The 25,615-nt window shown below is 37.5% G+C and overlaps 1 protein-coding gene and 1 long non-coding RNA gene across 4 annotated transcripts; both read right to left on the bottom strand.

The window, feature by feature from the left end:
• Positions 1–355: 355 nt before the first annotated feature.
• Positions 356–3,980, bottom strand: LOC115919513. The gene is made up of 2 exons (XR_004061886.1): positions 3,370–3,980; positions 356–3,003 (listed from the first exon to the last, which is right to left on the bottom strand). It is a non-coding gene; the product is annotated as an uncharacterized LOC115919513 (long non-coding RNA).
• A 133-nt stretch (positions 3,981–4,113) lies between these two features.
• Positions 4,114–24,216, bottom strand: LOC583825 (ankyrin repeat and SOCS box protein 5). 3 transcript variants are annotated; one of them, XM_030973551.1, is made up of 7 exons: positions 24,085–24,216; positions 14,090–14,159; positions 9,534–9,727; positions 7,899–8,052; positions 7,108–7,242; positions 6,382–6,579; positions 4,114–5,525 (listed from the first exon to the last, which is right to left on the bottom strand). In XM_030973551.1, the coding sequence occupies exons 2-7, from the start codon at positions 14,136–14,138 to the stop codon at positions 5,374–5,376; spliced, it is 882 nt and encodes a 293-aa protein (XP_030829411.1). In that variant the 5' UTR covers positions 14,139–14,159; positions 24,085–24,216; the 3' UTR covers positions 4,114–5,373. The 3 variants fall into 3 exon arrangements, with proteins under 3 accessions (XP_030829411.1, XP_011681887.1, XP_003727940.1); XM_011683585.2 differs by lacking the exons at positions 14,090–14,159; positions 24,085–24,216 and adding an exon at positions 10,002–10,087; XM_003727892.3 differs by lacking the exons at positions 14,090–14,159; positions 24,085–24,216 and adding an exon at positions 9,892–9,983.
• Positions 24,217–25,615: the final 1,399 nt, after the last annotated feature.

Raw genomic sequence — 25,615 nt, 5'->3', positions numbered from 1 at the left:
AACACGTAAGATTGCCATTTTGCCCAAGGCATTTTTATATTCATAAGTAGTTTGCTCTGTTTTGAAAAAAATCATGTGAGATTGCTGGTTTCATGATCAAGGTTTAATTTATTTTATCATGAATAAGCTTTTGTGTCTTCATTTCTGTTTCCATTGTTTATACCTTCACCATGGACTATACACATAAGCATACAGTATAATTAGCCATTGGAAATGAGTATACTTCACTACGTAGGTTTAAATCTTGATTAAGCTAAGCCTCCTGTGTGAATTGGGGCCTACATATCTCTAGAAGTTATGACATACCGGTATATAAAAACACAACAAACAAACAAATTGAAAATGAGACCATGAATCATAAAATAAAGATTATACTTTATTGAGTTCCAAATGGTAGCAATTTCAGTTCTTTCTTTTTCAGACTAGTTCTGCATAGCTTATACATATGGACATCACAATAGGAAAGATAAATGACAGAATAAAGCACTAGCTTGCATACATTAATGGAAATGGACAACGTCTGAATATTAAACAGCCAGATAAGAGAATTAAATATTTATTCAAAATACATGTACGGTATTGCAGAAACAAATTATTTTTATTGATGGATGTGGTACAAAATATATTTGATATCAATTTTATGATCTAAAAGTTAAACTGTTGCAGTTAGAATATACCATTGTGAACATGCTTTTTATGGTCACCAAGTCTTATTACATTAATTTTTACTTCTCACAACTGCAATTTGAAGGTATGTGTGTAAAAGGGTTTGTACACATTACATATATCTCAATTCAAATTACGTGTCCAGCAAAAAAGGAGAAAACAACAATCCTGTATAATCACACAAAGTTGTCATCAATATTCAACTGAGATCATTACTTTCATGAGGACTGATCAACCCTGCCAATAACAAATTAATTAGGTTTGTCCAAAGACCTGAGGAGCTTTGTTTTTGCAAGAATAAATACACCCACTAGCTAGTCTACTTACATGTTACTTTTACCTTCATTAAGAGTGCAATTTGTTATCTATTCAACTATTTTCCCCCCACAAATTGGAAATTTTCGTTTGGAATACCAGCTTCTAATCCAAAACATACAGTAAGAGTGAAAAATATTATTGAGTGAATGATTCTATTAAATTTTTGTTTGACTTAAGATTTTTGAGTAAAAGTACTGAATCATTTAAAGACACCACCACGTCATACACTGTAATAGACCCTGTTAAAACATGGATACAATCAATTTTTAGAATGACATTTGTTCATTTACCCTGTTAAAACATGGAAGCAAATATTTTTTAAACAAATAATTTGACAACTATTCATTCATGTAGTCTGTTGACCCTGCTGTACATAGGAAATTAACAAATGATTCCTAAATAAGAACATAACAATCACACACATCTAACCATCATCAGTTATCAAGAATGAAAGAGTATTATCAAAGGCAAACCATGTTTCATGAGATTTTGATCTTGGAACTTCAGTACTGCAGACAGTACCAGTACCTTCTTTGCATGTAAATATTACATACAGCCCTTTTAATCAATGTGATATGCATACATGGATTTTGAGTCGTACAGTGCATAGCAAAAGGCTAATACATGTACCCGGTACCTTTGCTTTAGTCACACTACCAAACTGACCCCATACCAACTCCAAACTGACCCCATACCGACTCTGAACCGACCCAATACCAACTCCAAACTGACCCCATACCAACTCCAAACCGACCCCATACCAACTCCAAACCGACCCCATACCAACTCCAAACCGACCCCATACCGACTCCGAACCGAGCGATTCTAAGCCATTGTGGGGTACTACAATCGTGTGAGGGGTCTTGTGTCGGTCTCGTTGGTATGACTGGAGTATATAGTGTATTTCATCTTTGGAGAGCCAGAAGAGCACTTCTTTGCATTGATTTCATCCAAGTGATCCAATAATGAAAGTATTTCATATGACCGTTGACTCGTGGTTCTATCCTGTGCCACTACCGTTGTCAGTAGATATGTTGTGTGTTTTGAGCCAGAAGGGCATTTACCCATATACTTTAGCACAGAGTTAACACCCTTCTGGCGCTAAACAGATAATATCAGAAGATTTTTCATTTTTGGATGGAATAAATGGATAAAGGATATATACCACACAAGAGGGAATCACCCGGAAGGGTGTCGATATCTTGTCACTTTAAAAAGAGTTTCAGCTCTCAGCAGGCGATATATTGCTTACAAGATTGACAATTTTTGACCAAATTGCACACATGTTACAATTACAAAGAAATGCATTTATTAGTATTGTACACCATACATGTACATGTAGATTGATACAGTACACGTATATGCATGTAGTAAAATAAAATCAAAAGAAATATCCACCTAGCTTGAATGATGTCCACTAAACACAAATGCTTCTAAAATATATTGCAGTGAAACGATTCCTAAGAAATGGCCAAGAATAACATATTTACAGTTTTCTACCTTATACTGTTTTATGTACATAAATAAAAACAGCTCTAGTACAAGAATACAGATAACCATGATTAGTTTTGTGCGTTCAGTATAGTACCTTAACTCATAGGAGTAAATCTCCATTCTTTTGTGCAGTGACAAATATAACTATTTTGAGGAAGCAAAGACCACAACAGGTCTCTGTTTCTTGTAGTTAGTCACCACTTTATTCTGTGTTATTACAGTATGTAACCGGTGGCTTCATTAATTACCCTTTCACTAAACTTGACACAACTTCCTTTCTTGCCAATAATAATAATCAACCTGTAGTCCATATTTCTTATCTTTATCATACTTCACAATATATTTGCCTTATTCTTGCTGTAGTTGCAGTACATTCATGCTATATACAATACAATATAATAAAATTACTCAGCTGATTTGGACAAGATATGAAAATAGTAAAATATGAGATGAATATTGATATATATTGCCCCACTAAGGAATTGTATATATAAAAATGACAGCTGACAATGTATTTACAATGATCTTTAAAGGTAAAGACCAGTATTGGAAACGCCCCAATTTCAAAAATGAAATAGAAGCTCTCATTACCAATCATGTGAAAGAATATGTTTTGACTAATACATGATGATAAAAAAATTGCCGGGAAACCGCCTAATAATTCATATATTTGGTAAATTTGTTTCTCTCATGGTCTGTGAGAGATATAGGGTAGTCCCATATACATCTTTCTGTGTATAGTGCTTGTAACTTTACGAAGAATGGGCCAAAGTTCTTATCATTTTGATGATTCCAGAACCTTGCAGATGCTAGATGCTAGGTGATCAACCTTTTCTGATCGATTCCACGTTTCTTTCACAATGCAATCGCACGACCATAACTGGTCTTTACCTTTAATATACAATGGATTTGATTTTGGTGCAAAGTAGATAAGTAAAATTGTTTTGTCACAAACATCATCCAAATTATCTTGATGTGACTTACCCATACATCCTGATGGAATATTGATAGTGAGATGGGAGAGTTCTGACAATTACAGAACAACTTCATTTACAGTCATTTGTAGTATGCTAATTGCACTTGCAGTAGTTAAAATTAAAAAAACTATTATCATAGTAAGGCATGAATAGTGGTAGGATTGTTTCTTTCTTTACCCCCCCCCCCCCAACCTGAAGAAACATTCAAAAATACAATCACCTTCAATTTTCATAAATGGAAGAAATTCTTAACATAAGAATTATATACAATAAAGGCAAATATTAATATTCCTTCACACACTAAATTTTGTGCATTTACAAAAATACAAATTAGAGTTGAAGATACATACGTGTCTAAATGGAGACAATATTTTCACCTAAAAAACACCCGACTAATAGTCCGTAAGAGTATATTAATTTCTCCAAATACCAGGTTAGCATAAAATATGAGAATTCCTATTTATCATTACCGGTTCACAAAATACCCATTCAAGTACACAGAGCAAAGACATGTATTTGACGTATTTGACTTAATTGACAGCAACTAAAGGCCATAAATCTATGGTATTGTATTTGAGCTGTTTCATATTCTATTAGCACAGAAATTAGCAAGCCACATTAAAGAAAAAGACCACAATTAGACAATTTGCAGGGAAAAATGACCAACTAATTTTCTCAATCAACACATCACTTAAAATTTGAGACAAATTCAGTCACTTTTCAAGATTCCGCCAAATTGGACTTAATATGTATTTCCTACATATGACCCACATACATAACAGTACCACAGCCACATCTTGAAAGTATGGATTTTCCACAGAACCAGTTAGTTTTAAAAAAATTATACCAAGAAAAGTTTACATTAGTGTAAATCATATTTAATAGGTATAGATACGTATGTGTACATGAGATATCTTTCAATTAGTTTACAATCTATTAGCTCAATCTAGTAGGCTTTCTCTCGAGCGTGGTTTTTAAAAATCAATATCTCTACCTCCTACTCTTCACCCCCCCCCTCCCTCTCTCTCCCTATCTCTCCACTCTTTCTGTCTACCTTTTTATGTTTGTCTCTATTTTTGTAACTCTTTCCTTATTATAATTCTTCCGATTGAAAAGATGGCTTGTACAAATATTTCCCCTCTAACTTTTACATAGAACATGGTTTCTTGTACTCTTTCTGGATACAAATCATGATTACATTAATCATCAATAAAAATGGAAATGCTGAGTTGCGAATCAAGATGCATTATCATAAAAACAATTTTTCTACCACAACATGGCATAGAATAAGACATTTGATATGAGTTCCCTACAAAGATACTTACCAGTGGGACTGTGAGTGATGGCAGGGAGTTAAACTGTTATTATTCAAAATTGAGTTGTAAATTCACATGCAGCATCAAAATTAAACAATATACAACAAATATAACAGCAATTGAATACACAAGGATTATTCAGAGGGACTGAGAGTAGGCCTAATGGCAGAGAATCAGGTATAATAAAAAGCAGGTGCTTCTAAACTATGGAGTCAACATTTTGACAATTTTAATAACAAACTAAGCACCTCATAATCCGCCTCAATGGTCATAAGCATTAAGGTTATGGTATATTTCCATTTTTTATTCAGATTTTGTGCATGGAACCTTTTGGATTATATATTGCTGATACATGTCAAGATTTTATGAAATTTGCAAATTGTTTAAGCTACCTTTAAAACGGCCATTTACAGATGGTATTCAGCTTTAAAATGGCTATTTATTGTAGGTATACAACACCTTAAAAATGGCATTCTACATAGTGTGATTATAGAAGACAGAAGTTTTCACAGAAAACAGATTTCTTTATCTCTCACACTGCCAAGAATCAGGATGACAGAGAAGTTTAAAGAATTCCCTGATTCCATGCCATCTGATGGTATCTAGGAAGAAGCTGCAGGTCTGTCTGTGTAAGTAATGAACTCCTGGAGTGACTGAGGTAGGTCTAATTCCTTGACTTGATTCTTCGGAGCCGATAGGTCAAGAGATGAGCGAATCTGATTTCTGCATAGACTCGTCAGGTTTTCTGGGTTTGCTACAGAAAGGAAAAAGAAACAAGAGATTTTTACTTCAATTTTTATTTCTCAACTTTTATGAAGTCTGTGGATTTATGAATCACCAATGGTCAACCTATCCTCCAAAAAATTTACTTTAATTTTGTGACAAAATTAATAAGATCATTGAATCAAATCATCAAATGAAAATATCAAATTGATTTTATTTGACACATTTTTTATAAATTGTTCAGTGCGAAACAATGCGCTTCACAGAGGATGTATGTGATCTCTACCTACTATGAATGCTCAAGCTCTCAACAATCTTGACTGAGAACTGAAGTACACTACCACAATGCCTTCTTCTTCTTTGTTCATGCGTTATTGAGTATTCTTTATTCACTACGGTCTCCTTCACACAAGATGCAACCAATAGCCTAAAAATAAAATGCAGCAGCAATGTAAAATGACATAAACATGAATTAAAGTTGTAGAAATCACAACTATTCTATACCGATGAACCTGTCTCCTCCCTTTATTAAGAAAAATGTGAATGAGAAACTCTGCCTGGCATTTAGGCAGTCTGTAGATACAATTTGTACATGAGCCATGAGCAGATAAGGTAATTTGTACCAAATTGCAAGGCCAAATGAGAAAAATAATGAATATGTACAATAATAACAGTTTTCATTATCCATCAACATGCATGTAATTTTAATCTTTTCAAAGGGGGGAAACAAAAGCTTTTCATGGAACATCTCTGTTATTGTGGGAGTGGATGTTCTAAATGAACAAATATAGAACCTTTCCATTTTTAAAAGATCTGTTAATACCCTAGGTGAGTTCATATTTATCTACATGAAAACCATGAACTGGTTTATTGACCAATGAACATACTCATATATGTCTGAAGAAGTGTATGTGCGTTGGAATCTTTGTCTGCAAGATCGATGGGCTTCTTGGTTTGTTTGTCCCTTGCGTGGATGTCTGCACCATTGCACACTAATAGATTCACCAGCTGATCACAATTCACTATTGCAGCAACATGGAGGGGGGTCTGAAGGTCCCTCTTTCTGATTGCATTCACATCGGCACCTGCAAATGATTCAAAGAGAATATTTGAAAGAAAAATATTAATCATATGATATCACAAAATATTAATTATATGATATCACAAAATATTAATTATGTGATATCACAAAATATTTGTTTACAAAGATTGGGACACCAAAATCACCAATGTGAATGAAAAGAGGAAGAAATATTTCACTTAAAATTAACATGGAATTGATATTAGCATTCATAGCTCAAGAATGCATGTATGTACACAGTACGACAATACACCCGACGGTGGCCTGTACTGCAACTGAAGAAGTATATGAAATGCACTTAAAAATCAATAAATATTGTTTTTTCTAACACACTCAACATTAATGGTCAATCCAGCCTTACTTATAAGTTCTTGTATGAAAGCAGACAAATAAGAGAAACAGAATGGCGAAAGTTTGATATAAATCACATAAAAACAATCACAATAGCTTTCTTGAGCTATTGAGAGGTGGGCGGGAGGGGGGGGGGTGAGCAAAGTTTGGATGTGCCCCCTAAATTTGCCATTGAACTGACCTGAGGATATTAATGAGGAAGCACACTCTTTGCTTGACTCCCCACATGCAGCATGGAGAGGGGTCCCATAGTAAGGATTGACCCCATTCACGTTTCCTCCCTCATCAATAAGCAGATCCACACATTCATGATGACCTGTCAATAGTGCAAAAGGAAGGAGAAAGTATTGCATAATTGTTTTTCTTTACAAAGCATTTCAAAGCATTTTAATCTTGGTAAACATTAGTTTCATCACAATACAACAGGTGTCAGATTCTAATGAAACTGTACTAAGACTAGACTACACCAGGAAATTACTTGAATGGAAGAAAATGAATTCTTACAATATTGCATAATATACTTAATTCCCGTTTCCTCCCTTACATATATTTCAAAAGCATAGAGACCTATATGTAGAATACATATGGTAGTGTAATAATGTGTGTAACTGTGTAATAATGAACTCTGAAAAGACTTTTTCATTAAGTACCCACAATCTTCATGTACATTGGGATGTTTCTCCCAAATAGGATTATAGGATTAGGTTCCCAATCACCCACAGTTGAAGCAAAAGTAGAAGTATTATCCATTATATATTTCAAGAGTGGTACAACAATACACAGTGCCAACTTCCCATTTATCAAATCTATTTGTTTAATTCACAAATCAGGTCAGCAAATCTAGGTAATGGCCAGTAGAACATCTTCTAATTTTGTGTATATTTTGACAAATATTTGCCTATTACATTGTAATTTTAATAGACTGATCAGCATTTTGATCTTGTGTCTATGGACTGGCTTATTACATCATACCTCCCACTGCAGCTGCATGCAGCGGAGACGGACAAGACCCGTCTTCAACGTTGACTTTTGCCTTGCATTCCAAGAGTAATTTGACACAATCCTTGCTTCCTACGCTGCTAGCTAATGCCAGAGGAGTCTTGCCATCTGAGCTCATTGCATCAACCTGAAATGGTGATACGCATTAGTTCCTCTATCTAACATGATCAAAACATATCATTCTATATCGGTACTTGTTCCACAGGGCAAACATGTCTGAATCGTACTGATCGTACCTGTCTGTACATAAATTCTACTTAACATCCATATTTTTCTTGTAAATAGAAATATCAAAATGCTTTGATAGTCCAATAAAAGAGAAATTTAATTCTGTTGCAAATTCAGATTTTTTAAAATATATATATATATATATATATATATATATATATATATTTTTTTTTTTTTTTAAATTATGGGGGGGGGGGGGGGGGGGGGGTGGGGGGGGGGGGGGGGGGAGGGGGACTACCGGTATCTAAAGACATAAGGCTGACATACATTCAGATTAAGGCTCACGCAATAATTCATTCTTTTGAATATTTTTATACTTCACAATAAGATTGGGGTTTCTATTTTTACATGTCTTCCACCCTCTTATTATAGAATGTGTACTATGAATTACACAAGAGCTTCAATTTTATTGCTCATCGCATAAATTAGCACTGATACTTGAAAGCCAATTAAATGACACGGCTCATTCTGATATTTTTATCTCTGGAAGTTAAGAGGGTTCTGCCATATCTTTTTATTGAACAACTGTTAAAGTATGGGGGGTCATTAGAATTCATCAGGATCAGCTTACCTCTAACACCTGTTTTATTGTTGCAAGCCATGTTAGCTGTTAATTGGTACTGGTATCAGTATTGGCTTGTATACTGCTTTTCATAATGGTAGGCCACGAAGGTACTGGTATTTAGCACTCTTACAGATACATTAAGGCCACAACAAAAGAAACATATTTGTTTAACAATATCTCCTGCTCTCCTCATGGCATAAATTAGTAACAGCAAACTATATGACATAATTTGCGTCTATTTCAGAGGCACACCAGTATATAGTTCTGAACAATCTGTGAATTAAGACTATTTGCACAAGCTTCAACGATAGTACATCAGAACAGAGGTGACTATAAACACGTTGACTTCTGAATGCTTTCATTCCAAAGGCTTTTAATACAGGAGCCACCTGATTACCATTGCTAATGGGTTAATAAGAATCAGACAAATTGGAAACATCTCAGCGAATTTCATGTTTGGCTTCAATTTCTGCCAGATAATAACAAAACAATGTACTAAATAGTTGAGTTTGTTAAGATAATATATTGCCAAACTGTGACTTGGGCAGATTAATCAAAATTCTAAGGGGGGGGGGGGGGGGGGGGGGGGGGGGGGGGGGGGGGGGGGGGGGGGGGGGGAAAAAATCTTACAAGCTCCCCCCCCCCCCCCCCCCCTTCCTGAAGAAAAATAACACAGTGCATTAAAGTTTGAAGGGGAGAGGGAGGTGCTCAATTGGGGTACACATATTTTGTTGGTGGTATTAAGGTACGCACAAGTGGGTTTTAAAAGGGAGAGGGGCAGTTTTGCTCCCACCCCAAAATTAGCTGGTGTTTACCTCAGCCCCTGCCTTCAGGAGATGAGATGCTGAGTACGGGTGGTTGGTCCAGCATGCATCATGAAGAGGGGTGTAGCCCATGCTCGTCTTTTTATTCACACTGAACCCTTCCCTGATCAGACTATGAATCACCATCAGTTGACCTCGGCTAGCCGCAAAGTGCATCTGTGATCTCTCCTTGGCCATTTGACGGTCTGAAAAAAAAATTATAATACAAATTGTACTAGTATCAATAACATAAAGTAGTAGTTAATAGTAATAATAATAGCAGTGGTAATAGCAGTGTAATTTAGGAGTCGTGGTAGTGGTGGAGTAGTAAGTGTAGTAAAATTAATGGTAGTCGAAGTAGATAGATGACCCCAGATCTTCTTCTTCACTGTGAGTACAGTCCTCACTCAGGTGGATTCTTTTACTGTATGTTGTAGGTGCATACTACAGCACACCTGTAGATTCTATTGTGCAACGTACCTTAGAAAATGGCAGCTGCTTGGAATAATTTGTTGCCAACTCAAGCTCCTAAAACTCCTTGGTTATACATTCAAAGGCACTCTTGTACCCATTCACAGTGGCCTCAAACACCGCGACAGCAGCGGGACTGTCCCACTGTGTCGCGGTGTTGTCTTCAGTGTGAAGTCGGACCGTTATAAACTATCGCGGGATAACACCGCCTCGCGATAACGCCACGACAACTATCGCTAGGTTCGCCTAGCTACAGCAGCGGGACAGTCCCGCTGCTGTCGCGGTGTTTACTCAGTGTGAAGGCTCTCCGCTATAACACCGCGACAAACACGTGTGATTTGTTTACTTACCTATCACTGACCTCTTTTCTCCAGCAATGGGGAACATAAAGTGAAATAGAAATAAAGTAACCAGTGGATTCAAATTGATTTTATTATTATGTAGATATTATAATTATCAAATAAAATATTTCACTCTTCAAAAAATTAAAATATTCTGACTGGAAGCAATAAAAATGCTAGTTTTTTAAAAAGTAATATGATCGAGGATACAAAAGCAACTGACATGTTTACCTTTGCAAGCTTGCCTCAATCGAAAACCCCGCGCTGAAGTATTTCCGGTCATATCGGGGTCACTCGCGGTCATGACCATGCATACACGTGTTTGTTACGGAGGTAATAAAAATCACCCGCTGCAGCGTGAATGGGTACATGATATTTATCCCGCTGCTGCAGCGGGATAACTTTTCTACTGTGAATGCATTTGTAGCGGTGTTATGGCGGTGTCGCCGCTCCGCTAGAACGCGCTACAAATTTCAAACCACTGTGAATGGGGTATTGTTGTAGCACGCTATATGCTCCAAATCCAATACAGAAATGCCCTCTTCTGGATTATTAAAGCCCAGGCATTCTGTCTTGTCATATCAAGGACTGATAACAATAGGCAGCTGGAAACGTCTATAGACATCCCCATTTTGATGGTCATCTATTCACCTTACTGAAAAGTGAATACTGTATAAAGGACCCTGAGGTAATGCAGGGATTACTCAAACCTTGGTCATGCACAACTGCATTACAATATACCAACAGACTCTTGCAAAATCTCAGTTGATTGATAAAATAGTGGTGATAAAATGGGAGTCAACCTGCTCATTTATCTCAAAAATTCATTTACCCATTCGCTTAATTTTGTTTTTGCAGTGAATAGCTAAACATACATTGACTGTAGCAGGAGAGTTGATAATACAAATTCAATTTTTACAAATAATATATCTACAATTTAAACAAATCAGTAGTTTGCAGTATGATATATACTGCAAACTTTATTCCTCTCTTGAGGCCAGTTGATAGCTTAACATTACATTGACTGCAACTGAAGAGTTGATAATAGAAATTCAATTTTTACAAAATTAAATGTCTACAATTAACAAGGGAAACGTGCTTGGCGTCTCGCCTGCATTGCCCCCCCCCCCCCCCCCCCCCCCCCTATAACAAAACAAATTAGTTCTCCTTAAGCCACTGCTTCTTATCTACATGTAGTTATTTTTCATGGGAGCTCTCTTTTCATTGTTATATTGAATGTGAGATTTCCTTGTAATTCTTACTAGTAGGCATTCTTTTTTCTGTTTTCCAGACCTCTATTAAGCTCTTTCAGAGCTTTTCAGATGCTTACCCCGTATACTGCTCCTATGCATTCTTATTATTTTCTTTTGTCAGGGTGGAGGGGCGAAGGGAGGGGTTGATGATGATTCTTGTTATTTCCTGCTCTATTTTAGAATAAAACCAAACTACTCTGAAACAATAGATTAGATGCCAAGTGCACCTTGTAGATGATTAATCAAAACACAGGAAGGTACATGTAGGTCACCATGTTGTACAATGAATCATAGAGGGATCTCATGTTGTAAAAAGAAGTACCGGTACAGGTCAGCACTTTAAAGGGATAGTTGAGTTCTGTTTTCAGACCGCAAATACCTTCAAAGTGAATGGTTATTGCTCTTGTGCTTATCTATGACGTTTATAGTGCCCTTTTAGAACCTAAAATTGCTATGAGGTAATTTTAGACCCCAAAATATGGAAATTTAGCCAATACGATCATACCAATTTAGCTCCACTTTCAAAAAAACATGGAGACCGTTAATTGATTATTTAATTAAAAATAACGATACATGAGCTGGCTAATTGTGAGTAATATAAGCAACACGAAAATGCCAACAAAAGAGCCAACATCGGCATTGGCTGAAATACGACGTAAAAGGCGTTATTTCTGGGTTTTTAACGTTTTTTTCAAATTTTTAAAAATATCTAATATTTGTGGTGGTACACAAGTATTAGAATAGTTATATTTCAGCTCTCTCTGAACCGATTTTGATCAAACAAAGATGATTTTGTCATTTTTTTCACAAAAAAAATATTTTGTGTAGTGCCCTCTGCAACAGAACTCAACTATCCCTTTAATCACCTGCGACCTGAATAAAACAAACATGAAAACAAACATTTTTGGGATACATATAGGTCTTTGACTTCTTCCTTTTGTAAAAACCCACAATCAGGAGAATATTATGGCTCTCATGAGTGTGTTGGGGTAAGCCTAGATGTTATACCCCACAATCAGGAGAATAGTATGGATCTCATGAGTGTGTTGGGAACTTGGGGTAAGCCTAGATGTTATACCCCACAATCAGGAGAATAGTATGGATCTCATGAGTGTGTTGGGAACTTGGGGTAAGCCTAGATGTTATACCCCCAATCAGGAGAATAGTATGGATCTCATGAGTGTGTTGGGGTAAGTCTATATCCCCCTGTACTTCAGCATCTCTCTCTCCTCCTGATTTTTACTTTTACATGTAGGAGTAATAAAGGTAATACCCATTTCCACACCACTGATGAATTTACCAATTTTGTGATTGCATAACATATTCCTGTTTGAGTATAACAAAATCACCAATGCTACCAAGATTATATATATTGTACCATATATGGTAGTTATATATGCATGAGTTATGGATGTTGGTCTAATAGTCTGTTCAGACAAAGAAATGTCATATAAAGAACCATTTATAGTGAAATGACCATACAGACTAGAAGAGTATAGACTATTGTATAAAGAATACACCCTTTTACGGTTACAAGATTTTACTTGTAAATTAAAATGGTGCCCACTGCCCACGTAAATATGATGTGAGCGCACAGCGCAGGCAGTGACGCAACAATACATGCGAATCAAAAAACATTGTTTACGCGCAAATTAAAATGACGGCCTGAACCGTAAAAGGGTGAATTAGTTTTGAAGAGGTCAATCGACATGACAGCTTGTCAATCATCAGTGTATGCACACTGTTGCTTTGTATGATAAAACAATCAGACTAGAGCAGGGCCTGGATTCTTTAGCAAGTTTTTCATTCTAAAATTATGCTCAAACATATGTTTCACTATAATGACTATTTTTTGTGTGTATGTTTCTTTGTACAACGTTCAGACTAGGCAAAAAGTAATTACTTATTGTACAGCTATACAATTCTTGAAATATTGCAAGACAACTACGCTTGACAGGCTACATTAAGATATCCATTATTTTTTCATAAAGTTTGAAACCTTAAAATTATTGGCCCGAATTCATAAAAGAGGTTTAACTTAACCCATGGTTTAAACCCTCATTTACATAACCCATGGTTTATAAACTAGCGCAAAATAAGCATACCTTGCCTTGCGCGCGTCTAATCACTATGAATATGACGGACAATGAAAGCGGACAAAATATACAGTTCCTCAGGTAGACAAAGGAACATCCCTTCACTGCTATTATGTAAACATGTGTAGAACACGTGTCACATGCATATTCACCTGTTCTACACATTTTTACATAATAGCAGTGAAGGGATGTTCCTTTGTCTACCTGAGGAACTGTATATTTTGTCCGCTTTCATTGTCCGTGATGTTCATAGTGAATATTGGAACTCTGACTGTGTCACGCTTATTTTGCGCTAATTTTAGACCATGGGTTAGGTAAATGAAGATTTGAACCATGGGTTAAATTTAAACCTCCTTTGTAATTTGAGCCATTGCATGCTGTATAAAAAGGGAAGAATTGATACTTACCACTTAATTTCTCATCTAAACCACCGTATGACACTTTGTACATAGCCATTGCGTTGTTTCAAGGCACTCTCTAGAAAGATAACAGTATGAAATCACAATCAATGTATACACAAAACATTATTTCCCTTATTAACATAAGAGCTAAGCTATATATTGCTGTAATCTGCTCTGCACAATTTCACAAAAATCATATTTGGCATGGACATCCACAGCATACTGGTAAAAATGTTAAACGGTAGTTAAAATGTTACATTTTATGTGTAAAATCACCGGAAAATATTTAGCTCTCTTTCCTCTCAAAATATGAGCTTCAAATACTGATATCATAAGGAGATATTGCAAGTTTAAATAAACTCTCAATAAAACACAAAAGCACATAGTCGATGCATTGATGCGTATACTTGCACTAGAATAGTCTGATGATTGTGACTACTATACACTCTGCAGTGGACTGCCAGATAAGATGAGTTCAAATGAAATCTGTATTCTGTTCATAAGTTTCCTTGTCTCTATTTCTTTCTTTTTCTTTCTCTTTCTTTCTCCTTCAATTTTCTACAAAGAAGTATGGTAATACAAATAGCTCCTGTTAATCTGTTCACTTTAAAGACCATCCTACCGTAGCACTATCAAAATCCTATTGTTCTCTTTAAAACGTATGAGTATTTTAACCTAGTAATGGTTGTTCCAGCTGTTTAGAATTTCCTGTTTTTCCCTAACATTTTCAACATTCCAATTCAAGTTTACTCCCTTTCTTCCAGAGGCATGTATAACTATGTTAAACAGAAACAGAATGGCAAAAGTTTGAAATAAATCAGCCCAATATTAAGAAAGTTATGAATGTTTGAGATATGAGATCACTAAAAATATACAGCTTTGTAAATCTCTGATTGGCATTTTCATATGTGGATTATGACGTAGTAACGGATAACTTTAGCATTCGTAGCATACAAAAATACCTCTAATTTATGTTTCTCTCCCAAGTGCCTTCACCGTTAGGGCACTACTCAAAATATATTATGGAGAGCACATTATTACAGGTCCTCTAAAAAGAAAAAAAAAATTAAATCTTAATAATATCAGATTTTGTTCAAAATTGTTTTCTAGAATGATTATAAAATGTCATTTTTATTAATATGTTTGCAAATCTAAAAACCATATTTTTGTTCTCTAATTAAAAAAATTCTCCTTAAAAAAATTTAAAAATGATTTAGTCTTATACTTTTAATTGAAATTATAAATTAGCTGAGATGTTTATAACAGTATAAGAATATTTATGTGAAGGAAGTATAATCTATTTTATCATGATAAATAACTGCATCATTTTTTGTTTTTGTTTCCCTATATACTCTTTTCCCTCTTCCCTCTATACCATCCTCCTTCTTGAACTCTTTCCTTTCATCTCTACCCTCTCTGTCCATGTTAGGACAGTTTCTGTCTCCTCGTATATATATACGTGTATATGTTTCATGTGTATCGCATTACCATGTAACACGACAAATCTCCATTGTTAAATGGACAATAAATATGAACCTTAAGTTATACATATATATATATATATATATATATATATGTTTCATATCATTATCAATTGTCATTGTGTTATTGTTAATTTTCCCAATTCGGCTTTGCCGCAATGAAAGTATTTTAATAAATCATTTTTAATTGAATTGCATTGAACATTGGCTAATAAGAAAATCCCTTGCAACTACCAGTACAGATTTCCTTTAAAATCAACAGGAATATAATTGTAACCTATACAAATGTGACCCTTGTTGGACTTTGATCTCTTAACATTTACACTAATCTCCTCATCTTTACATACTACCAGGAAAATGGCTGGATATTCCTGGGTCAGGTTTGGGTGAAATAAATTCCTTCGTTTTAAAGTCCAGCTCAATCTGTTTACAGAATTTACCTATAAAAATTTGATTATGATTGAACATCATCATAGGTTGGTTATCGACCAAATTTTTGGCTAGAATCAGGTTTCTCAAATGTCTTTCAGGCAAATTTAGAAGGTGATATATGCAAAGCCTTTTTAAAAGGGCTTTAGATATGGGCATATCTAAAGACGCAAAAAGGTGTGTTTTGAATGTGACATACAGCCAGAATCACGTTTCTGAGAGACCGATAAATGCAAAGCTGTTTTGAACCTCACATACAAATAGGAATTCCAGGCTATAGTCTGCTTCCCGGGTCAAACGGCGCTGAGCAGCTGCGAAGAGACAAGCCTTTATTGTGAATCGTGAAGAGACGATAAACGCGGCATCCCACAAATCACATCGTATAGTGGGGTTCGATAGTGGGGTTCGATAGTGGGTATGATAGTGGGGTACGATATGTACATATCTAGTGGCAAGCCCGATAAACGCGCCCATAGAGAAATATTATTTACAGGTCTCTTCACACATCCCAAACAACATTTTGAAAAACATTAATTATTTGGACTACCCTCTGAACTGCTTGAAAACCCATAAAAAACGTCATAAGTTTGCTCATACAGATGTTTGGTGAGTATTGCGCTCGGTCATTCATTGGTGCCCTGCATGCATTAGCATGGAAGCGAAAAGAGTCATGTGAGCAAAAGTCAGTATCGAACCGAAATTCATTTACACTGCAAAGATCAGTGAAGCTTCGGCATGCATTAAAAAAAATCATTTTAGAGGTGGATTTTTCGATTTGTATTCTTTGTTTCCTTCCCCCTAAAGAGAGAAACAGCGGAATGTGAGCAAGTCACAATTTTTGGTTGCAATGGAAACGCAGCTCATGTTGTCTTTACAGAGGGGTTTTGTATGCATTGTTAAAGATAAATACCAGTTATGGTCATGCGATTGCATTGTGAAAGAAACGTTGTGGAATTGATCAGAAAAGGTGGATTATCTAGCATATAAGTATTGGTGTGTACTGCAAGGTTCTGGAATCCTCAAAATAGGGACTTTTAGATTTGCACGTCGACAGCTTTGACTGCCACGTGTGACGTCATTTTAAGGCACTGCGCATGCGTCACATCGTCTCAGTCGGCGATCGAGAATGCGTCAACCTTGATTTTCCCAAATCTAGCGCGGTACTAGTATGCCGCGTGCGCGCGCCTCACGCTTATTACTTCCTGCATGCATGTATATCGCCGAGTGAAATCTAAAAGATTTCTAATTGTAGTCAACATGGGCAGTGAGTACGTTGACACGCATGATCAGTCGGCATTCGTCGTGTTCCTGTCCACTCAATCTAAAAGTCCCTAGTCATAAGAAATTTGGTCCAGTCTTGGTTAAGTTACAAGCACTGTTCACAGAAAGATGTATATGGGACTACTCACACGTGCGCGACACATGCGTTATATCTATCAAGTCCAAATAGATATAATAATTTACCAAATATATAAATTAGTATGCGGTTTCTAGGCAAAATTTGTATGATCACATATTAGTCAAAACATATTCTTTCACATGATTGGTAATAAGAGCTTCCATTTCATTTTTTGAGAGGGGGGGGGGGGCGTTTCCAAAACTGGTCTTTACCTTTAAATGTTAATGCATTAAAGTAGAAATTCAGCAAGGCAAAAGTATCTATCTATCCACATAGCCGAACTTCCCAGCAGAGTGATATTCCCCCCCCCCCCCCCGCCCCCCAAAAAAGGTGTTGGTGGGGGGGGGGGGGGTTGGAAACTGTGGGTCTGTAATTCAATTTGTAATACAGACTCCATCAATCCTTTCTTTTAGTATTGGAAAGTCATTGCATAACTCCGTAAGGAAATAACAAATACATGTGAGTTTTTCCCTGTTAGTCCTGCCTATTCAGGCTTCAAAATCGGTGAACAGAGGGAATGGCAGCACAAACTCATGATTGAGATGAAAATTTGTCTATTGATTTTGATGGTTTCCATAGTTGCCATGTGTTTAAAAAAACAATTAATCACATTACATGTATGTTCCAATTAGTTGTCCAATTTTCCTCATTCTTTTCATCCGTTTCGTCTGATTTTTCAGCTTCCTTTAAAAGCAAGTTGTTCTGATACTGGAGTTGGCTATAACAAAATATTTTGAAAGATCATCTCAGATGGCCTAAAACCATGAGAGAAGAGAATTGTTTGATTACAGACTGCATGCTTATCAGTTTGTGTACAGTCAACACAGACAGAACCCTTAGGCCTGTTTTCATTAGCTCAAGTTTGCCAAATAACCCGCTATTTTAACTACCCCGATTGCAAATTAGCCACTTAATTTGTGTCTTCATCAGCCCACAGTTACAATTAGCGGGATATTTGGTCAAGAAAATATCCCAAGAAATATTGGCTTTTTTCCAAAATATCCTACTATTTTTTAGCCTGTCCAAGCTAGTTTGTGATGAGCGTATCGGTCTGGTGAAGACGCAATTTTGAGCTTCAGGAAATAACCAGAGTCTGAAAATAGTGGGTTATTTGGCAAACTAGAGCTGATGCAAACGGGCCTAATGAGTATATATACCAGGGCTCACTAAACTCTTGTGTTGTGTCAACACACTCATATCTTTTACTATAAGAGGATCTGACCTTCTTATCTTATCATATAATGACTTAAAAGGACTAACCTGTGTTGATGATTAGACCTGGTTTAATGATATAGGCCTGAATTTAGCTACTTAATTTCCCACTGACTTGATATTGTGGTAATCTACCTATTTTTTTATTAATTCAGCACAATGCACTCATCTAATTATCCAATTTGATACATGCAGGTATGCATGTCAGCAGTGGCGGATCCAGGGGTGGGCCGAAACGGCCGCGGCCCCCCCTATTGGCGGCGCAAAAAAAAAGGGAAAAAAAGGAGAAGATAAAAGAAAAGAGAAGAAAAAAGAAAAGAAAAGAGAGACAGTTCAAAAAAGAGGAAAGAAAAAGAAGAGAGGAGCCGGGGAGAAAGAAAGACAACGAAATGGCACTAAAAATTAGTAACAGTAACGACGAATAAGGGAAAGACAAGGGGAAAGGGGGGGGGTGCGTGAAGGCGGATGCATTGAGGGGGGGGGGGGGGGAGGGGTGACTGGCCATATTCTTATTTTTAGGTTATGCGAAACTGAGTCGTAATTATGCTTCTTTTCAAAAAAATCTTAGCATGCTTGTTTATGTTAAGCCGTAGTGCATGAAAAGGTTAGTGTAGAAACACTTCTGAAAAGGCCGCGCCTGGCCCCTCCAAAGAACGGCAGAATGGTAATCTATAAATTATGGGGTCATTCTTGATGGCTTGGGAGCCGTTATTAAAGAGGGGGCCGGTCCTACTCAAATGGTAGTGACGGTAACGATGGATAAGGGAATAAGGAGGAAGGGATGCACATGCAGGCGCGTACGCAGGGGGGGGGGGGGGGGGGTCGAACCCCCCTCAAATTTTTGTCAAGTTGTCAAGTTGGTCCTGATGTGTATAATGCGTAGACCAGGGGTTCTCAAACTTTTTCTTTGACGGTCCAGAAGCGATTTCTGTGAAAGCTGTAAGATTCGAAATGACACTTGTATACTGAACATAATGAGGCTTGTTTTTGGTCTATATCTGATCCAAGGAGAATTGTTACAGTTTAAAAAAAAACAGAACCGCCAGTGCTTCCACTCGTTTAAATAGAGTTTCCTGAAAAATAACACCCAATATCCTGGAATTTGAAGGAATTTTCTTAAAACTTTCAAAATGCCTCTTACATGGATTTCTTGCAGTGACGTTTTAATATATATTAATTATTGAGTGGGCTTATTTTGCTTTCTAATGGATCCATACAACATGGCAGAGCTTGAGGGGCCTGGCAGAGCCTTTTCAAGAGAGAAATTGTCTTTACGAGGAAAAAAGAGGTTATTTCTAAAAATGAAATGAAAGGGCTATTTGACTTTCAAGAGAGAAAATTGTCTATAAGAGAGGAAGAGAGGTTATTTCTAAAATGAAATGTAAAGGCTCTTGTCAAATAGCCCTTTCATTTCATTTTTTTTCTCGAAATAAACTCTCTTTCTCTCTTATAGACAATTTTATGAGATGGAATCTTCAATCTGAAGCCTTTTTGTGCTCTTTGAAAATGGCACACTGAATGGGGGCAGTGCAATTTAAATTTCAAGGGATGGATTAGAGTTTTTATCGCTCTTGAAACTCAAATAGCCCTTTCATTTCAGAAATAAGGCTCTCTTTCTCTCTTATAGACAATTTTATGAGATGAATCTTCAATCTGAAGCCTTTTTGTGCTCTTTGAAAATAGCACATTGAATGGGGGCAGTGCAATTTAAATTTCAAGGGATGGATTAGAGTTTTTATTGCAAGTCAAATAGCCCTTTCATTTCATTTTAGAAATAAACTCTAATACATCCCTTGATATTCAAATTGCGCTGCCCCTATTTTGTCCTCTTTTTAAAGAGCACAACAGAGCCCTCAGATTAGGCAGCAAGTAGCAAAACAAACCCGTAACACTGGACACAACATTCAATGGGATGATGCCCACATCATTGAGTTTGAAACGCACTTCTGGTCAAGAATGGTAGAAGAAGCATCTGCATAAAAAGGAAGAATCCTTCACTGAATAGGGATTCTTGCTATACACTTTTACCTTTGTGTAAATAATAAAAGGTCCACGGAAGTGGTTGTTAGAAGCTTAAACTACATAAAACTCTCTCCAATTTTGCAGGGGGAGAGCCTTTGCTGGAAGTCTTTAATAATAAAAGGGATAAATCCTTCTCTGAATAGGGATTCTTGCTATATGTTACCTTTCTTCGCTCCAGTGATCTCGAGGCAGCAGACAGCAAGAAATTGTGTAAATAATTTGCTGTTGCCGGGAGTCTTGCATGGGGCAGAGCCCCAAGGAAGTTCTTGAACTTTAAACAAAAATAGGAAATTCCAAATAGTCGTCATGAGCGATAGAAATTGTAATTTCCTCCTTGAGAGTCACATAACCCCTTTCATTTCATTTTAGAAATAACCTCTCTTTCTCTCTTAAAGACAATTTCATATAAGTTCTGTTTTCGTATTGTTGTACTTTCGTCCGCAGACTACTTAAGCTCATGATAAAGCCGCGCCCGGCCCCTACAACATCATTTTGGATTTTCAGATGATGGGGCGGGTGGCAGGGGTAGGGGGCCCCACTTTTTCAAGTACCCCCCTAAAGGGCCACTTTTACTTTGTAAAGAAGTGCCCCTTCCCCTTTTTAACTCGGATAAGCGCACATTTTCATCAACACATGTGCCCCCTTTCCTATCTGATAAGGGCTATTTAGAAAAATGAGGCCCTTCATAAATAAAAAGTGTCCCTTTTCATCTCTGGTAAATGACCATTTTCATATATGAGAAGTTAATTCTTTTCACTTCAGTGCTCTCTTCACCTCCGATAATTGCCCCTATTCAAATCTGAGAGATGCTCGTTTTACTTTGAAAAGTACCCCCTTCCCCTCCTGATAAGTACTCTTTTCATCTATGATGGGTGCCCATTTTCACCTTTGCTAACTGCCCTTTTATTTTGAATCGTGCCCCTTTTCCTTTCTAATAAGGGAGCTATCCCCTTTTCATAAATGCCCCTTTTCACCTCTGATAAATCAATTTCTGGCGGATTCCCCTTTTCCGTCGACATATGCCCATGCATTTCCCATACCCATACTCATAAGTGCCCTATCTCATTTCTGGTGAGTGCCTCCTTTCAGGTGTAAGAACTTAGAAGTGCCCCGTTTGAACCTTTGATAATTACTCTTTGTACCTTGACATATGCTCCTTTTCTTTTCTAATAAGTGTCTTTATCCCTTTCGATAAGTGTCCCCTTAACCTCTCATCATCAGGCACGTAGCCACGGGGGGAAGGGGGGGCACGTGTCCCCTAACCTGATCATCATTAGTCTTGCACCTAATTTAAAGCGACTAAGAGTAATTTCCCCTAAAGCTCGCTCGCTCGCATTTATAGATGATGTCACTTTAAAACAAAGGATTTTTCAGTCTTCCGTGATGCTTATAACCCCATCAAGATTTGGTTTTTTCCTCTTTATAAGATGTAATTTTTCACTCTGCGATCTCGCAGATCTTATATTTTTTTCACGCTCGCTTTGCTCGCTCGCAAATGAATATTCAGACAATCACACCAAGCCGAAAGTGTGATGCTTAAGCAATATCTTGTATAATATATAAAGAAAAACAAATATTGAAATCGTCCCTGATAATGGAATCACAATGAAAGGGTATGTACCAATGTCTAAAAAAATGTATATTTTCACTTTGAGATTTCGCTTTGTAGGTGCCCTTTTTTGTTGGTGCTTTCCACTTTGGAAATAGCTCCGCCGCCCCTGCTTAAGCATTAGCGCCAGCGTTAATTTCGAGCTTGCGCGCACAGGGGGTGTCTGTGTGTGTGTGTGTGTGTGTGTGTGTGTGTGTGTGTGTGGGGGGGGGGGGGGGTTTCCTCTCTAGCTCTGAAGCTGATTTTTTTTTAACTGGATTCGTGCGATTCGGTTAATACTTTTAGAGGAAGTCTGAGAGGTAATGTACATGCCCCCCTCTGAAGCTGACATTTTTTGGACTTTTGAAACTGGATTCGTGCGTTTTGGTTAATAATTTTTGGGGGAGTCTGATTTGATTTCAAAACATCTGCAGTTAATGCAGGATGGGGTTGCAGCCTCTCTTTCCCCGAAAATTTAAAAATTACCAATATGCATTTGTTATATCTTATCTCGTATATTTTGGTGACAATTAACACTTTCACAACATACATAAGCTCAATTTCCGCTCACTCGCTTCGCTCGCTCGCCAAATATTAAACCAGGAAATAGATCTTGGGGCAAGAGGCTTCAGCCCCCACTGATGGAAATGTCAAAAAAATTGCGCGCGAGCATAACTTTAAAACAGGGAATGTTGATATCGGACAAGAGATGTGACGTGAGCATGTCCCCTTTCCAAAATAAACGTGCCTGTTTGTAGGTACCAGTACACTATTAAAGTACAGTGCTTCTAACATGACCTTGTCAGTATTGGTAAGTTTAAATAACGTTCTGCGCGAATTTCGAAATTCCGGCCCCCCCCCCCCCCTATTGGAAAATCCTGGATCCGCGCCTGCATGTCAGGTATAGCATTAGTAACAGGTAAAGTTGAGTTCTGGTCATGCGATTGCATTGTGAAAGAAATGGTGTGGAATCAACCAGAAAAGGTTGATCATCTAGCATATAAGAATTTGTGTGTATTGCAAGGTTCTGGAATCATCAAAAAATGATAAGAAATTTGGTCAAGTCTTGGTAAAGTTACAAACACTGTGCACAGAAAGATGTATATGGGACTAGACAAACACGTGGCGTAAAAATCCTACCCCTGAGTTTTACGATGTTACATGACATATTTAGCATCCAAGGGGTTTTAGGCATATATTTACGATCAGATGAGCATATTTTGATACCTTATTTGTGGCATGCAGGTCACTAATTGGAGTGGGGTCCAGGGGTCGGAGCCCACAGAAGCTCAGGGGTTTTAGGCATTAAATTACGATCAGATGAGTCTTAGGGCCCTTGGTGGGGTCCAGGGGGCAGAGCCCCCGGAAGCTCAGGGAAATATCATGCCATTTCATCGACATTTGTAAATCACTGATATCGAATTAGAAATAAACCACGTTTGAATTTCATCTAAGGGGAACTGCCCCCAAAGCCCCTACAAGTGTGAGGGAGCGTGCCCATTTCGATTAAATGTTCTCCCATCCAGTCCATCCCGTGTAGACCCTAGATCGACTAGTCTAGACTAGGATCTATGTCATTGACTTGTCATTAATACTCCAGATCCTGGGGGCCTTGGACTTTGGTGGATTTGCATGCCGCTACAAATTACAATGATAATGACAATTGACATGAAATTGTCATCTGATCGTGCAGCACAAATTTCAAATTCAAGTTTATCCTTTGTTTGAATTGAATGCAACCAAAAATGTGTTGTTAAATCGTCTAAAATTTAGTAAAAATACCATCTTTGCCCATGCCTCATAGACTATTCATAATCTAGTATGATATGAAAGAAATATTTCATACAGAACGGTTGGAAAATGTACTTACCGTTACACAGTACGCATCAGAGAACAATGATGAAGCAGTACAGTGCAGTTCAGCTCAGCTCATAGAATAAGCACGTAATAGCTGAGCCACACACAAACAACGCACATGTACCTAGCTAGCTTCAAGCACAGCACAATCTTCATATTATATTTTTGGGCATGCTGCATGTGAATGCATATTGTGCATGCGTGTATGCATGCGCCGCGCCGCGCTGTTGGTAAACATGTAAAAGGGGCAAGTAGGCGTGGTTGAAGCTAGTTGGAAGACATGGGCGTGGCCTGTTTGGAAGGGGAGATGTTACTGAGACGAGGAGTCGAGGAGTATAGTCGTAAAGTAGAAGCAGGCAATGGCGGATCTAGGGAAAAGGGGGGGGGGGGGGGGGGGGGGGGGGGGGGGGGGGGGGGGGGTGGGGGGGGGGGGGGGGGGGGGTACTCTGGCCCCCCAAACAGGTAAATGTAACCTTTTTTTAAATTAAAAAAAAGACTTGGCGCAAGGGGTTGGGGTGGGTGTTGATTCGGCGGTAATAGCGCAAGTTACCCCCCCCCCCCCCGCCATTCGCCGGCTGGCTGCTTCGGCGCTAAATATTTTCTCACGAATTTAGAAGAAGAAACAAATAGTGCTCCATAACCCCCCCCCCCCCCCCCCCCCCCCCCCCCCCGCTTATTCGCCGCCTGGCCCGGCCGGGCGCTGGCTTATTCGCCGCTAAACATTTTCTCACGAATTGGGCCTCCTATTTGGCCCCCTCCCTTGCGGCCGGCTGGATCCGCCCTGTTTGTTAGTAGTCCACTACCTGAACTATTAAACTGTTCGAAATAATATTGGCGGACGAATATTGAGTATTTACTACCCTTTGTGTTGCAATCGTTATTTTGTATTGATGAAAATTTCAATATTTACTTTTTCTTTTTTTGTCGTTCTATAAAATAGCCACTTTTGTATAGCATATTGATAATTGATTATTTTTTATTCTTGATGAATTTTAATATTTCATTTCTAACTAATTTTGTTACTTTTTGTATGCACTCAATGTATAATGAAGATAATCCCAAAGTGTGGATGATGTGAACAAATAAACGAACTCAATTGAATTAAATTATATTAGGCTAACACCGGGGCTAACATTATGTTTTGCAATTATATAGAGCGGCACATCCCAAACAAAAGTGTTTTAACATCGAAAAATAGGGTACCATCAAACACACACGGACCAACGGATTAGGGTGACCTTGATGAATAGTAAGCCTACTGGTGATTGCAAAGCCAATTTACCATATCCAATATTACTGATAATATATTAATATTATATAAGTTATAATGCTGTATATGCTTCATCCTAGAGTGCAAAATGATTGATCGGCAAGGTTGTGGCTTCTATGCATGGGATCGAGTTGATGCATTAAGTGTTAAAGTCAATTGAGGCTTACGAAGGTTTTGATTAATTGCCCTAATCGTGGTATAGTTACAACAGAATACTGAACGAGAGAGACGGAGACAGAGAGAGAGAGAGACAGAGAGAAAGAAAGAAAGAGAA

The sequence above is a fragment of the Strongylocentrotus purpuratus genome, unplaced genomic scaffold (genome assembly GCF_000002235.5).
Source record: "Strongylocentrotus purpuratus isolate Spur 01 unplaced genomic scaffold, Spur_5.0 spur5_scaffold_6, whole genome shotgun sequence".
NCBI classification, from domain to species: Eukaryota; Metazoa; Echinodermata; class Echinoidea; order Camarodonta; family Strongylocentrotidae; genus Strongylocentrotus; species Strongylocentrotus purpuratus.
This window is presented reverse-complemented; position numbering and strand designations above follow the sequence as displayed.